This window comes from Dipodomys ordii, unplaced genomic scaffold (genome assembly GCF_000151885.1).
Source record: "Dipodomys ordii isolate 6190 unplaced genomic scaffold, Dord_2.0 Scaffold2, whole genome shotgun sequence".
In the NCBI taxonomy this organism is placed as follows: domain Eukaryota; kingdom Metazoa; phylum Chordata; class Mammalia; order Rodentia; family Heteromyidae; genus Dipodomys; species Dipodomys ordii.
Window position 1 is genome coordinate 6,861,170 of NW_012267218.1, and position 16,451 is coordinate 6,877,620.

General features: G+C 45.4%; 1 protein-coding gene across 1 annotated transcript in view; it reads right to left on the reverse strand.

Moving 5' to 3' along the window:
- The window catches only part of Ak7 (adenylate kinase 7), a 71,249-nt gene that overhangs the window by 15,189 nt on the left and 39,609 nt on the right, over positions 1-16,451 (reverse strand). The window contains exons 9-13 of the mRNA XM_013013169.1: positions 12,993-13,083; positions 12,182-12,259; positions 10,369-10,518; positions 8,571-8,699; positions 7,226-7,355 (exon numbers count right to left, since the gene is read on the reverse strand). Coding sequence (XP_012868623.1) covers positions 7,226-7,355; positions 8,571-8,699; positions 10,369-10,518; positions 12,182-12,259; positions 12,993-13,083 — 578 coding nt within the window. The remainder of the gene's footprint in view (positions 1-7,225; positions 7,356-8,570; positions 8,700-10,368; positions 10,519-12,181; positions 12,260-12,992; positions 13,084-16,451) is intronic.

Sequence of the window (16,451 nt, forward strand, 5' to 3'; positions counted from 1 at the left end):
TGTGTGTGTGTGTGTGTGTGTGTGTGTGTGTGTGTGTGTGTGTGTGTTGACCTTTGTCCCTTGGGCGGTTCCTACTCCAGGCCCTACTCAGAGTTGGTTCCTGGAAGTTTCTGGGAGAGGCTGGAAGCAGGCCTTTGTTCCACTGGTGTGGGTAAGTGGTGGTGTGATGCAACCCCATTTCAAGGTCCATCATTCTGCTATAACCCTAAGCCACTGTGTGCCGGGATGCTACCCATCTGACCTTGCCTAAGGCAGACAGAGAGGGAATGGTAGTGTGCCAAGTCTGAAAGACTGACCTCTAACGTTCCTACCAGAGTCTGTACTACACTTTTAGGTATTAGGGAGTCTAGTGTATAAGTATATATAGTATATAACTACTTGGAGCTACCTTTTATTCTTTGAGTGGTACCTGGCCTATGTGCTTACTCAGTTCATACTCTACCACTTGAGTCATGCCTCCAGCCCTGCTTTTTGCTGGTTATTTTGGAGACAGGGTCTCATAAGCTTTTCTGTCCAGGCTGACCTTGAACTGCTGTCCTCCAGATTGCAGGCTCATGAGTAGCTAGTATTATAGGTGCAAGCCCCTGGTTCCTGGTTTGGGCCACATTTTGATCCCACTTTTAATGACAGTCAACAGACTGAATTAGAATACCGCTCTTGTCTCCTAACATGGTCAGTAAGGACTCGGAAAATAAATTGCATCTTTCAGAAATTTAAGTATCATAGCTGAAACAAAAATACAATCAAAGGTGTTATCTAACATTATGCAGTACCTTTACATGGCTTCCCAGTAATGTTTGTAGTGGCACAGAAGAAAAGCAAACTGGGGCTGGTGGAATGGCCAAGTGCTTGAGTGCCCATCTAGCAAGCACAAAGACCCAAGTTCAAACACTCAGGTTAACAACAACAACAAAGAGTGGCCAAGATATAAAACAAAAATATTAAATATCATGCATTCACACTAGTATTCAAAGATGGGTTTTCTCTGTAAAGTACTACTTTCTAAAACTTACTCCTTTGCTGGGTGCCAGTGGCTCATGCCTGTAATCCTAGCTACTACTCAGGAGGCCTTAGGATCTCAGTTCCAAGCCAGCTCAGGCAGGAACGTCCCTGAAATTCTTATCTCCAAATTAACTTCCAAAAAAGTGTCTGAGGCTCAGGTGATAAGAGTTCTATCCTTGAGCAATAAAGCTCAGGGATAGTGCTCAGGCCCTGAGTTCAAGCCCAAGGACCACACACACACACACACTGGTTTATTTCAGGCATCACGCTTGCCCTTCATTTCTGCTTGATTCAGAATGAATGTGTGTACCTCTGAGGAAGTTTTTTATAGAATATTTTAAACTAGCCCATGTAATTGTAACTCTTCTGTACGGTATCCTCACAATAAAAAAAAAAAGAATACTTTAAACTAGATACATGGCCAGGTGCACAAAGGGCCAAGCACACATGCCCACTGAGGCCTCCCTGAACATAACCACCACGACCACCCGCTGCTGTTGCCCTCTGACTGAGGCTCAACTGTATTTTTCAATCTATATCCTCCATGCCCCATCCTCGCCATGGTAAACATTGCTTTATCTTCTGATTCATTCCATTTGACCTCTTTTAAAAATATTCCCCACATATAAGTGACTCCAAATGAGGTTTTTCTGTGTTTATGTCTGGTTGACTTCACTTAGCATAATGTCCTCCTGGCCTATTCCTATCACAATTTCCTTTTTGTTGTTGTTTTTGTCAGTCCTTGGGCTTGAACACAGAACTGGACTTCTTTCACTAGAGTCTAGCCATTGTACTACTTTGAGACACAGCGCCACTTCTGGTTTTCTGATCACTAATTGGAGATAAGAGTCTCACGGACTTTCCTGCCCAGGCTGGCTTTGAACCATGATCCTCAGATCTCAGCCTCCTGAGTAGCTAGGATTATAGGTGTGAGCTACCACATGTGGCTGGATTTAGGTTAGAAACTCACTATGTAGTTAGTTGGCCTGGGACTCACTCAGCTTCTTGAGTGGTGGGATAGTTTGTATAACCAGCTAGCCTCCTTTCAAAACACTGAATAAAACTGGGTGTGGGTGGCTCACACCTATAATCCTAGCTACTCAGAAGGCTGAGGTCTGAGGATCATGGTTCAAAGCCAGCCCAGGCAGGAACATCTGTGAGACTCTTATCTCCAATTAACCACCAGAAAACTGGAAGTGGTGCTGTGGTAGAATGCTCACCTTAAGCTGAAGAGCTGAGGGACAGTGCCCAGGTCCAGAGTTTAAACCCCATGACTGATTAATTAATTAATTAATATTCTACTGTGTGTGTGTGTGTGTGTGTGTGTGTTAGTCTGTAGATAGGAACTTGGGTGATTTCATACCTTGGCTATTCATCATATTGCTTCCATGAATGGGGTAGCAGGATGCTGTGGAGTTTATCTTAAACTCCACATCAACTACCTGGAGTTTCCCTTTCTTTGCAACCTCCAAACCAGTCCCTCCTCCATGGATCAGCACAGCCCTAAGGGCAAGCCTTTAAAATCTTGCTCTGCTTTTTTTTACCTTTTCACTTCAAGTCTACTTTTCAAATAGCAACAATGTTTAAAATGTAACCTATGTTCATAATCACTAAAACATGGTTAAAAATAATGCCAAGTCCAGATTTCACGCCAACATTCATGCATCGTATGGGTATTCTGGAATCTGATGCATTTACAAGACTTTTTCCCTTTGTAATTGCAAACTCACAGATGCACGGGGAGACTAGCCCATCAGTGATTCCACAATGCTGCTGAAACATGTAAGACAAGCATGAAATCTACAACTAAGCCACCCCCTCTGTTGTTGGGGGCCAGAGGCGGGAGGGGAAGGAAGGTGGGGAGGTGAGCAGGAAAGAAGGCTACTCCAGGCAGGGCTGTAAAACTGCCCGAGGCTGGGGAGCAGGAGCATGATCTCCACCCTCAGTGTCTTGGACGCCTGTCTGGCCCTGGGTCCAAAGATCTTGTGCTGTTCAAACATAACTGAGGACCACATCTAGTTTCCAGTAAACATAAAGGGGAAGAAGTGTGGACAAACTTGAGAAGAAATAAAAGAAGTGAGGGAGGAGGGGAGCGGAATGACTGCCTGTGAACACTTCCCCTTCCCCGCAGATCACTTCCTCCTTCCCAGCACTCCTCTAGCCTGTCCAGCTCGGGGTGGGGGGCTTCTCCAGTCAAGCTCTCGGGGAGGGGGGGGGGGGGGGGGGGGGGGCAGGGAGGCAGCAATGCTCTCTGCTGGGCTCTGCGTCAGTGATCGTCCTTCTCTTCTCTCTTTCTCCTTCTCTTTCTCTCTTCTCTTTGTTTCTTGCTGGTCCTTGAACTCAAGGGCCCAAGTGCTAACTTTGAGCTTTTTTGCTCAAGGTAAGGCTCTACCACGTGAGCTGTAGCTCCACTTCTGGTTTGGGGATAGTCAGTTGGAGGTAAGAGTCTCATGGACTTGCCCTATCTGGGCTGGCTTAGAATCAATCCTCAGATCTCAAGAGCTGGGATTACAGGCATGAGCCACCAGTTGCTTGCTTGTTTTGGAGTAAGCAGCTGGTCCTGAGAAATGGTCAGAATCCTAAGAGCCTCTGGTCTAGATTCTTGCGACATTGGGGGCAGCTGACTAAGATGGATGAGCAGCTGGGGAGAGGAGCGCAATGGAGATGGGAGGCATTACAGTGACAGGGGCTGTCTCCCCAGGCCCCAGAAGACAGTCAGCATCTGAGCTCCAGGGCAAGCAATGCGCGGGTCTCTGTGGGAGACTCTGAAGGGCCTGATACCCAGTGTGCTGACTAAGCTTCAGATGCCTCTTTGTGTGTGTGTGTGTGTCCCATTTCCACTGGCCCTTGTCCACACTGGCTCATCAGAAACACCTAGCAACAAAAGGGAAGAGAAAGGGAGAGGAAAACAGGTACTTAAGAGGCCTGAGGGGAGAGACTGTGGGGTAAAGGGTCCTCGGCACTGACTCACAGGTAATAATACTAGCTTAGGATAGGCCCCAACTGGGCTGGGAAGGTGGCTCAGTAGTAGAGCGCTTGCCTTGCATGCCTGAGGCCCTGGGTTCCATTCCTCAGCACCACATAAGCAAAAAGAAAAAAGCCGGAAGTGGCGCTGTGGCTCAAGTGGTAGAGTGAAAGCCTTGAGCTGAAGAGCTGAGGGACAGTGCCCAGGCCCAGAGTTCAGGCCCACGACCGGACCCCCCCCCAAAAAAAGGATAGACCCCAACTGTCTAGGTATAAATATGAAGTGGTTTCTATTTTCCTGTTCCTTTAGAGACCACAGTTCAAAACCCAGTGTGTGAAGATTTGACTGAACTTTTTTTTTTTTGGTCCATCATGGGTCTTGAACTCTGGACCTGGGTCCAGAGCTTCTTTGCTTTTCTGGCTTTTTCTCAGTAGTTTATTGGAGATAAGAATCTCAAGGACTCCCTCAACCTCCCTCCCTAACCTCCCTCCCTTCCTATGCCCATGCCCCCCATCCCTGGCTTCCAACCCTGATCCTCAGATCTCAGCCTCCTGAGTAGCTAGGATTACAGGTGTAAGCCACTGGCGTCCAGCAGCCCTGGATTTTTAAAAAAATTTTTATGGGCTAGTCCTGGGGCTTAAACTCAGGGCCTGGGCACTGTCCCTGAGCTTCTTTTGCTCTAGGCTAGCACTCTACCACTTGAGCCACAGTGCCACTTTCTGTTTATGTGGTACTGAGGAATCAACATAGGGCTTCAAGCATGCAAGGCAAGCACTCAGCCATTAAGCCACATTGCTTCCCAACCCCAGCCCTACATTTTTTAAAGCATAAATAAATGAAGGCTCCAAAGCTCAACACCTGACGGTTCTATGGGACCTAAGGGGAATTTCATCCAAGGGTGGGACAGAATGAATGAAGAGTTTGAGTGTAAAGTGATAATTGTGGCAGGATGCTGGTGGCTCACACCTGTAATCCTAGCTACCCAAGAAGCTGAGATCTGAGGACCACAGTTCAAAGCTAGACTGGGCAGAAGAGGCTGTGAGACTCTTATCTCTAATCAGCCAGCAAAAAGCCAGAAGTGGCGCTGTGGCTCAAGTGGTGGAGCACCAGCCTTAAGTAAAAAAGGCAAATGAGAGCATGAGTCCCTGAATTCAAGTCCTAGACCAATTCTCTCTCTTTCTCTCTGTCACACACAAATAAATAAAGGGACATAAACTGAAGGTATAGCTTAGCAGTTAAGAGTATTTATCTAGCACGTGCAAAACCCCAAGTTCAACCCCAAGTACCACAAAAATGGTGACAGTTGATTGAACAAATAATTGCAGCTTCGTTACTATACCTGGACTTTCTAGCTACTAAGGATTCAAATGTTTTCAAGATCCTTGGACGTGAGTTCTGAGGCACATTGACGTCTTTGTATGATGTGTCTGTTTTTTTTGCTGGATTCCCATAAGTAATGTGGGCCTTGGCTCAGGCTTTGCAACATTATTAAAAGTAAAATTCTGGAATATCTTCTTCACAGTGTTTCATTGTTTCTACTTAGTGAGCCCAAAGGTCTGTTCTATCACACTCTACTGGGGGCTGACCACTCAGACTTTCATCAAGGGCTTCAGCAGCAGCAACTGCCCTCTCATTGTTGCAACCACAGCCACCGGGGAGCCTCAGTCCCTGGGAGCCCCTGTGCCCAGGGGCCCTACCTCCCAAGAGCAGAGACCCCGCCCTCCTTCCCCCTGCTCAGTGAGCAGACATAGAACCAGACAGAGACAGTGGAGTGCAGTGCAGCTGGCCGGCCATCGGCTAGCTCCACTAACCCCCTCCAACTAGTTCCTCTCGTATCCATTTCTTCTATTAAGGATTGAATAGTAATGCCTGAATATTTCATGTGTTAAGGATATTAACCAGGTCATCCTGGTAGAGAATATTTTTTCATGGTTTATCACTTGATTTTGTTTGTGTGGGGGTGGGGAGGGCGGTTCATTTGGTCATGGGGCCTGAACTCTGGGCCTGGGCGCTGTCCCTCAGCTCTTTAGCTCAAGGCCAGCGCTCTACCACTTGAGCCACAGCACCACTTCTGTTTTTCTGGTGCTTAATTGGAGATAAGAATTTCACAGCTTGGGGGCTGGGAAGGTGGCTCAGTGGTAGAGCGCTTGCCTTGCATGCATGAGGCCCTGGGTTCCATTCCTCAGCACCCCATAAGCAAAAAGAAAAGAGCCGGAAGTGGGGCTGTGGCTCAAGTGGTAGAGCGCTAGCCTTGAGCTGAAGAGCTGAGGGACAGCGCCCAGACCCAGAGTTCAGGCCCCATGACCGGACCCCCCCCCCCAAAAAAAAAAGAGTTTCACTGACTTTCCTGACCAGGCTGGCTTTGAACCTCGATCTCAGATCTCAGCCTCCTGAGTAGCTAAGATTACAGGTGTGAGCCACTGGCACCCGGCTTGCTTTTTTTTTTTTTTTTAATATGTCAGGAAGTATCAGATAGTCACCAAAACATTAACAATGGATTTATCTAGGAGGTGACATTACACATGAACTGTTTTAGCTATTACTTTAATTTCTGTAGTACTTTGCTTTTTGTTTGTTTGGGGGGGGGTAGTACTGAGGTTTGAACTAAGAGCCTCTCACTTGCAAGTGTTCTACCACTAACGCCATGTCTAAACCCATTTTGCTTTTGTGAGTTTTAGAATAAGGTCTTGCGTTTAGCCTGGGCCAGACCAGATTGTAACCCTTTTTTTTTTTTTTTTTGGGTCCGGTCATGGGGCTTGAACTCTGGGCTTGGGCACTGTCCCTCAGCTCTTCAGCTCAAGGCTAGCACTCTACCACTTTAGCCACAGCGCCACTTCCAGCTTTTTTTCTTTTTTTGCTTATGTGGTGCTGAGGAATAGAACCCAGGGCCTCCAGCATGCAAGGCAAGCTCTCTACTACTGAGCCAGCTTCCCAGCCCAGATTGTAACCCTTTTATTTATGCTTCCTGTTTAGCCAAATGATCAACACAGCTACCACACTCAGCTTTCTATTGATTAAGAAGGAGTCTGACTTTTTATTTGGGCTGGCCTCAAATCTCCATCCTCTGGATCTCTGCCTCCCACCCAGTAGCTAGGATTACAGGTGTGAGCTACCATGCCCAGTTAGTGCTTTATAACCAGATTGAAAAAATAACTCCTGTGAAGCAGGTGGACATGGCAGGGTGCTGTGGGATCTGCCCGCACTCCCCAGCGAGCTACCTGTGCTCCTGTGAGCCACCAGCATTCTTGAGTGAGCTACCTGCATTCTGCTCCATGCTTTCCTTGACACCTTCTAAGAGTTCCTGAGCATCTTCCACGTTCTCCTCCTCTTCTTCCTCTTCACCTTCTTCTTCTCCCTCTCCTGGGTCCTTAGGTGCAATGATGGACTCCTATATTAAAATTGGAGAGTGTTTTGCATTGATTCACTACTCACTGATCATCTGACCAGAGATCCTAGGGGAAGTCTGGTGCCCAAATCCAGAATGTACCCAATATCAGTCATCAGGAGGCAAGTCTGCAGGATGTGCATATCTACAAAGATGGATGGTAGCCTCAACGGTTTTCTTTTCCTTTTTTGGTACTCAGGTTTAAACTCCAGGCCTTGCACTTGCTCAGTTTTGTTAGGCTGATGCTCTATCACTTGAGCCCATGACTCTAGTCAGGCTTTTTGCTGGTTAAGCAGAGGCACAGTCTGCAGACTTTTCTGCCCAGGCTGGCTTCAAGCCACAGTCCTCTATGTCCCAATATCCTGAGAAGGTAGATTACAGGAGTGAGCCACTAGCCTGGCTAGCAAGCCACTACCTCTGCTTGTAGGAGAAAAATATACTTCTATGCAAATGCTAGAAGTTTGCTAAGACACTAGGTTGTATCTCACTTAGGAAACACATTTAGTAGAAACAAATCAAATTTCTACACACTTTATTGAAATCAATTTTGGGGTATGGCTCAGTGGTAGAGCTCATGCTTAACCATTGTGTGTCCAATCCACATACACAGAAAAAGAGACAATACTTCTTTATAGAAATGTTCCTCAGTATCTACCATTCCCAGCAAAATAGTACAAAGCAGTGAACAGTGTATCATCCTGAGAAACAAGATAACAACAATATGATAATTTTGAAAAACTGAAAACATTCTCGTCAACAGAGATAAGATGAGATATCTTTTTTTTGGGGGGGGGTCCAGTCGTGGGGCCTGAACTCTGGGCCTGGGCGCTGTCCCTCAGCTCTTCAGTTCAAGGCTAGCACTCTACCACTTGAGCCACAACGCCACTTCCGGCTTTTTTCTTTTTGCTTATGTGGTACTGGAATCAAACCCAGGGCCTCAGGCATGCAAGCCACCATCCCAGTCCAAGACGAGATATCTTTTGAGTGAGAGCTGCAGGCAGACCAAAATTCAAGGACAAGCTGGGAAAGACTCATCCACGACCCGGGAGAAAGCCCATGGGGTTCTTCTGGGTGTTCATAACCAGTGGACAACAACAAAATCCAACTCAAATAACCAAAGGAATCTTTGGCATAATTATTCTAATGCCTGTATATTACACGACTTAGAAAAGCATTTTGTAAATATGAAAAGAATCCCCAGTGAACTTGCAGTGTTACCAGCTTGGCTATGGCTTCGGCAATCACTTCCTTTACTCGGATGTGAGGCACTTTGTAGTATTTGGACAGCTCTTGGGCAACTGTGGTCTTTCCTACAGCAAGAGGACCAAGAATACAAATCTTGATTGGCTGAAAAAAGAAAAAGGAACTTGGTGTGAGCTCTGCACATTCCATCGCTAGACAGGGGTGTTTCCCAGCCATGGAGGGGTCTGCTTCAAAGTCCCAGCACTCATGTGCTGGTTCAAGTTCATTTCATTCAACAGGAATTTTTTTTCTTCTGGTTGTGGGGCTTGAACTCACACTGTCCCTGAGCTCTTTTTCTCATGTCTAGAGCAAGCTACCACTTTGAGCCTCAGAGCCACTTCTGATTTTCTGGTGGTTCATTGGAGATAAAAGTCTCATGGAATTTTCTGCCCAGGCTGACTCTGAATTTTGATCCTCAGATCTCAGCCTCCTGAGTAGGTAGGATTTTACAGGCGTGAGCCACTGGCTCTATGCTTGTTCGTCAATCTTTTTTTAAAAAAGAATACCTATAGCTGGGCACTATTGGCTCACATCTATAATTCTAGCTATTCAGAAGGGTGAGATCTGAGGATCATGGTTCAAAGGTCATGAGAGATTCTTACCTCCAATTAACCAGCAGATAAGCTGGAAGTGGCAGAGTACCAGCCTTAAGCAAAGAATCCAAGTGAGACTAAGAGGTCTTGAGTTCAAGCCCATTCCTGGCAGTTTCCTTCCTGACTACCCACTCCCATATACACATCCAGCTCTACCCAGCTCTGAAACTGGCTGTCCAGAGAGGCACCTGCAATTTCTTTTTTTTTGGGGGGGGGGGTCCGGTCGTGGGTCCTGAACTCTGGGCCTGGGCACTGTCCCTCAGCTTTTCAGCTCAAGGCTAGCGCTCTACCACTTGAGCCACAGCCCCACTTCCGGCTCTTTTCTTTTTGCTTATGTGGTGCTGAGGAATCGAACCCAGGGCTTCAGGCATGCAAGGCAAGCGCTCTATCACTGAGCCACCTTCCCAGCCCCTACAATTTCTTATATGTCTATTACAGTCAGCCTTGAGCTTACTACCATGTTCAGTGTGCCTAAGTTCTCATGGATACTTAATGCAAAGCTGTAATGTTTTGTGGTTAGTATGATAACTAGAACTGACCACAAGCTGTCAAACTTGAACATGAACTTGAAATGAAACAGGCTTACACCTGTAATCCTAGCTATCCAAAAGACTGAGGTTTTGTTTGTTTCTTTGCTTGTTTTTTGCCAGTCCTGGGGCTTGTGAACTCAGGGCCTTGGCACTGACCCTGAGCTTCTTTTTGCTAAAGGCTAGTGCTCTACCACTTGAGCCACAGTGCCACTTCCTGCTTTTTCTGCTTACGTGGTACTACGGAATTGAACTCAGGGCTTCATGCATGCTAGCAAGTACTCTACCACAGAGCTACATTCACTGGCCCAAGAGGCTGAGATTTGAGGATCATGATTTGAAGCCAGCCTAGACTTGAAACTACTTGAGACTCTTATCTCCAATTAAGTGCCAAAAAGCTGGAAGTAGAGCTATGGCTCAAATGGTAGAGTATCAACCTTGAGCAAGAAATCTCAGGGACAACACTCAATTGTACCTGAGTTCAAGCCCTAGCACAGACACCAAAAAAAACCCAAACCTTGAAGTAAGAAAGTTCAATGTTCAATGTTTGTTCAATGTTTGAAAAAGATAAGAACCTTCATTAGTTCAAATAACCCAACACTAAATGTCATTAACTTTGGATCTGAACGTGAAATAGGAGACAGTCATAGTTACCAGTAAGCCTCTGCTTTGCTTGTACTCTTTGAGGATGTTGTTGATGTTTTCTACAAATCCTGTTTGGGCAACCCACCGGATGTTAAAATTCTCCTTCACGTATAGCGCTTCCATTCTCAAGTTCACCAGCAACTGGTCAAGATGCTCTTGCTGAAAGTCATGGGCAGATTACAAAAAAAAAAAAAAAAAAAACAAAGAGTCAGTCACTGGTGGCTCACATCTGTAATGCTAGCTACTCAAGAGGCTGAGATCTGAGGATTATGGTTCACATCCAGCCAGGGCAGGAAAGTCCATGAGACTCTTATCTCCAATAAACCACTAGAAAACCAGAAGTGGCATTGTGGCTTAAGTGGTAGAGTGCTAGCCTTGAGCTTTAGAGCTCAGGGACAGTGCCCAGGCCCTGAGTTCAAGCCCCAGGGCTGGCAAAAGAAAAAAGTAACAATCCAGGGCTGGGAAAGTGGCTCAGTGGTAGAGCGCTTGCCTTGCATGCATGAGGCCCTGGGTTCGATTCCTCAGCACCACATAAGCAAAAAGAAAAAAAGCTGGAAGTGGTGCTGTGGTTCAAGTGGTAGAGCACTAGCCTTGAGCTGAAGAGCTGAGGGACAGCGCCCAAGCCCAGAGTTCAGTCCCCACGACCGGAACCCCCCCCCCAAAAAAGTAACAATCCATCAAGAAGATATAACAATTATAAATGTGTACAAAATGAATATTTGCACACCGATGTTCATAAAACAACACTATGTGACATAAGGGCCTAGATAGACCCCAATGTAACTATCATCCCCTAAAAGTCCTAAGGACAAAAAAATAATCAACAAAACACTTCACAATTCAATGACATTGCACATCAAATAGACTTAACAGAAGTGTTTAGAATCTACTATGTAAAACCTACAAAACATACAGCCTTTTTTAGCTGCCCACAGAAATTTCTGTAAAATAGGGCTGGGACTGTGGCTCAATGGTAGAGTGCTTGCCTAGCATGCATGAAGCCCTGGGCTCTATTCCTCAGTACCACAATACACAGAAAAAGCTGGAAGGGGGTGCTGTGGCTCAAATGGTAGAGTGCTAGCCTTGAGCAAAAGAATATCAGGGACAGTGCCCAGGCCCTGACTGGCAAAAAAAAAAAAAAGAAAAGAAAAGAAAAAGAAAGAAAGAAAAAGAAATTTCTCTAAAATAGATCATGTTTGAGTGCATGAAACAAGCTTAAAAATCATAAGAAAATTGAAATAAATTCTTATATTTTATTAGATCATAAAGAAAGAAAACTACAAGTTAGCCATAAAAGAAACTACAGAAAGTCCACACATATATACGGATGCTGAACAATATACTTTGTATGATCATCAAAGAATTAAAAGAGAAATTTTTTAAATTCCTAGAATTAGGTGAATATAAAAATAGAACATACAAGGCCCTATAGAATAAAATGAAAGTGGGTCTAATGTAGTTTATAGCTGTAAATGACTGCATTAAACAAACAAGAACAAAGGAGTTTTTTCAAATACCCTGGGAGAACTTCAAGATGTTGAAAACTCCAATATTTTGAATAGTAACTACTTTAATGTCGTCCAGCGGTTCAAACCCCGAAGAAAAAACTAAGTGGAGGGAGAATTGTTCCTTCTGGCCCTCAAACTCCCCTAACCAGTTCTTCCCCCTCCAGTACCAATAATATCTAGAAAATAATATTTAGAAAAACAAAATTTTAAATACAATTTCTTTTTTTTAACATTTATTATTATTAATCTTTAAGTACTTGTACAAAGAAGTTCCCATTCCACAAAACAGTTAAATACAATTTCTTCATACTAACTGTAAGCTCCTTGCTTAGGAAGGCGCTCTCTTTAGACATTTTCTGAATTTTCCCAGGGCCAGTATGTTTGCTGATGCACTGTTCAAAAAAAAAACAACAGAGATTATTTGATTTACTTGTAACATTTTATTTAAAAAAAACTTCTTACATGATTATGAGCATAGCTAAATACAGATAAATAAAAGCACTTTCAAAACAGACAGTAGGCCAGGCACCAATAGCTCATGCCTGTAATTCTAGCTACTCAGTTGGCTGAGATCTGAGGATCATGGTTCAAAGCCAGCCCAGGCAGGAAAGTCCATGAGACTCCTACCTCCTATTAACCACCAGAAAACTGGAAATGGAATTGTGGCTCAAAGCGGTAGAGTACTAGCCATAAGCAAAAGAGCTTAAGGATAGTGCCTAGGCCCTGAGTGCAAGCCCCACTACAGATAAAAAAAGAAAAAAACAGAAGGTAATGTGCAAAGAATATTTATTTATTTGTCTATTCTGAAAGTATATGGAAGACAGAGACAAGTAAGGAGCTCCCAGCAGAAGGGAGACAAACATAACTGGTCTGTGGAATATCGGAAGTCCCAGAAAAGGGAGTCGTCCTGGTATTGTTAAATAAGATTTTAAGGAGCCCATTGTCTGGGATTGAGCTCCAGAGCTCCAGACTAGACCAAAATGGGGTCACTCCTGCTTAATGCCATGGGATAAGAGCAAAACTTAATGAAACAGCTTTCTATGAGCCCAGCTAATTCCATAACTGTAACTTAGGGCAAATGTCTTGAGATGCCATGAATGCCTAGGCGGAAACACGCCACAGTACCTTGATGAAGTCTTCCAGCGTATGCACAGACTCATCCACAGCAACCAGGTAGTGAACCTTTGGTATGTGGTCTATCACGTTTTGTAACACTCTGCAGACCAACAGGTAAATTAGTCACAGGCAAGTAATAAATGGGACCCCCCCACCCCAATCTCTATAGTAGAACTTTAAGAAGTCATCTGATGGGCTAGGAATGTGGCTTAGTGGTAGAGTGCTTGCCTAGCATGCATGAAGCCCTGGGTTGGATTCCTTTACATAAACAGAAAAAGCTGGAAGTGGTGCTATGGCTCAAGTGGTAGAGTGCTAGTCTTGAGCAAATGAAGCTCAGGGACAGTGCACAGGACTTGCGTTCAAGCCCCAGGACTGGCAAAATAAATAAATAAATAAAAATAAAAGTCATCTGACTTAATGCCAGACAAGGTCAAGGTCAAGCTCAGGGCAAGGGTGGGGTAGAGGTGTTGGGGGGGGAGGGTAGAGGAGGAAGGATCCTTCTGGGCACTCTGGGGAGGGAAGATTAAGAGTTAAGTGACTTCACAAAGGTGTGAAGGTTAAGCAACTTTTCTCTGGGTGTGGAGCTACTGGGAAAGGGGAGGCCCCAGCCTCTTGGCCCATCAGTCCTGTTTTCCTGTTCCGAAGCCCCTCTCCACTAACTATGCTTGGGGTAGGCATTTTACAAAGACAGAGATTCAGAAAAGACATGGCCTTCTTTAAGGGAGCCATCAGGCACATGGGGTACACAGGGATGGAGGGCAGGCCTGACCAGGCAGGACGCAAGGGAAGGTTTCATGTCTACTTTCCCACTTATTTCTCACTCCGGCCCTACCAGATGGCTATCCCCACCTTATAACTGAGAATCACACACCGGGAAGGAATGGAGCCTTCCCACAGAGCAACGATTTGAACACGAGCAGTCTGTAGCATACTAAAGTAGAATCCATAGTGAAAAGAAGTCTTCTCTGATGGCCTGCTAAGTCCCCTCATGGCCCCCACACTCTTAGCTTCCAAAATGCATACCGCACATGTCTATTTCAGGGCCTGGGGTCTAAGCAGCATCGGCTTAGCTTTGGGTTGAAGGCCCAGCATTGAAAATATTATTGTTCTTGTTATTAATAATCAGTGTTTGTTCCACATTTATTTCATATTAATTTCCCAAAATGCTTTAACTTTTGGCTTCTTCCTCTGTTAAATAATTGATAGTTTTCAAAGAGAACTGAAGAAAGAAAGAAAATGTTATTGAAAAGAACTGGGTGCCAGTGACTCATGCCTGTAATCCTAGCTACTCCAGAGGCTGAGATCTCTGAAGATGGTGTTTTAAACAGCTTTCTTTCTTTCTTTCTTTCTTTCTTTCTTTCTTTTGTCAGTCATGGGGCTTGAACTCTAGGCCTGGACCCTGTCCCTGAGCTCTTCAGCTCAAGGCTAGCACTCTACCACTTAAGCTACAGGGCCACTTTTGGCCTTTTCTGTTTATGTGGTGCTGAGGAATTGAACCCAGGGCTTCATGTATGCAAGGCAAGCACTCTACCACGGAGGCACCTTCCCAGCCCCTAGGATGGCGGCATTTTGAAGCCAGCTGGGGCAGGAAAGTCTGTGAGAGTCTTATCTCTAATTAACTATCAAAAAACCGGTAAGTGGAGCTGTGGCTCAAAGTGGTAGAGCACTAATTTGAGCCTAAAAGCTCAAGGTCAGCATTCAGGCCCTGAACTCCAGCCCAATAACCAGCAAAAAAATTAAAAATTAAAAACAAGGGGCTGAGAAGGTGGCTCAGTGGTAGAGTGCTTGCCTTGCATCCATGAGGCCCTGGGTTCGATTCCTCAGCACCACATAAGCAAAAAAAGCTGGAAGTGGTGCTGTGGCTCAAGTGGTAGAGCACTAGCCTTGAGCTGAAGAGCTGAGGGACAGTGCCCAGGCCCAGAGTTCAGGCACCATGACTGGCAAAAAAAAAAAAAAAAATTAAAAACAATTACCAAAAGTAAAATAAAGTGTCAGGGACGTGGCTCTAACAGTATAGTACCTGGCTTGCAAGCAAAAGGACTTAAGTTCAAACCCCAACATTTAAAAAACAAAGTAAAAGAGTCTCATATTTGAAACCTGTAACATAAAGGAAATCTCTGCCAATAACCAGGGCACATTCTGGTCACTTCATTCTCAGAGTTCCTGTTGGCTTAGGATCTAGGTATCTGATTTTTTCAGCTTGGTTTGTGATCCTCCTGTTTCAGCCTGCTGAGAGCTGGGATTGCAGGCATGTACCACCATGTCCAGCCAGATCTATGTTTTGTAAGGCATGAAATTTATGAAAGTCCTGGGACTCCCTTCCTTTGGAAAGCCCTAAAGTGTAAGTTTTGTTTGTTTACTGGTAACTCTGTCAGAGTGGTGGCCAGTGGAAGCAGGCAAGGGCAGATCCTGGCCTGCCTGTGGATAAGCCTGGGGTAGGACAGTGAACCAGGGTCTCCTGAACCCTGCAATTCAGAGTTGACTCACTGTGACACCGGGAGCCTGCTCACTGATCTAGGGCTTAAGCCAGGCTCTCGGGGTTTCTCTGGGCACAGGATCTGGGGACTCAGTGTTACGCTGAAGTTCTCTGAAGAAGCCACAACTGTATGGAGGATCTCGCAGAACAGGACCTGTCCAGAGGACAAACTCCCACTTGTGGGGGGACCAAAGGAGGCAGGCCTACAGCCAGTTATCTTGCGCTATCTTAGGTCCTTAGGAAACCTTGGTATCTGACAAACAGACTCCTGACTCTTAGGTAAAGCTTTTGGAATGTGTTATTGTGTTGAGCTGACCTCTAGCTGCCCACCACCCTGAAGCTAAGAATGCTAGAAGATTAAATCTGGAACCTTCTAGCCTCTTGCTGTTGGCTTATGCCTGTCATCCTAGTTACTCAGAAGGCTGAGATCTGAGGATTGAGGTTCGAAGCCAGCCCAGGCAGGAAAGGCTATGACATTCTTTATCTCCCCAGTTAACCAGCAAAAAGCTGAAAGGAAGCTGGGCACCAGTGGCTCATGCCTGTCATCCTAGCTACTCAGGAGTCTGAGAGCTGAGAATCGCGGTTCAAAGCCAGCCCAGGCAGGAAAGTCCGTGAGACTCTTATCTCCAATAAACCACTCAAAAAACTGGAAGTGGCGCTGTGGCTCAAGCGGTAGAGTGCTTGCCTTGAGCTGAAGAGCGCAGGGACAGCACCCAGGCCCAGAGTTCAAGCCCCACGACCGACCAAAAAAAGAAAAGAAAAGAAAAAGAAAGAAAGAAAAGTTGTGAGACTCTTCTCTCCAATAAACCACCAGAAAACCAGAAGTGGTGCTATGGCTCAAGTGGTAGAGTGCTAGCCTTGAGCTGAAGAGCTGAGGGACAGGACCCAGGCCAAGAGTTCAAGTCCCATGACTGACAAAAAAAAAAAAACAAAAAATCAACAACTAAAAGGAGAGGTATGGCTCAAGTGGTAGAGCACAAGCCTTGAGTGGA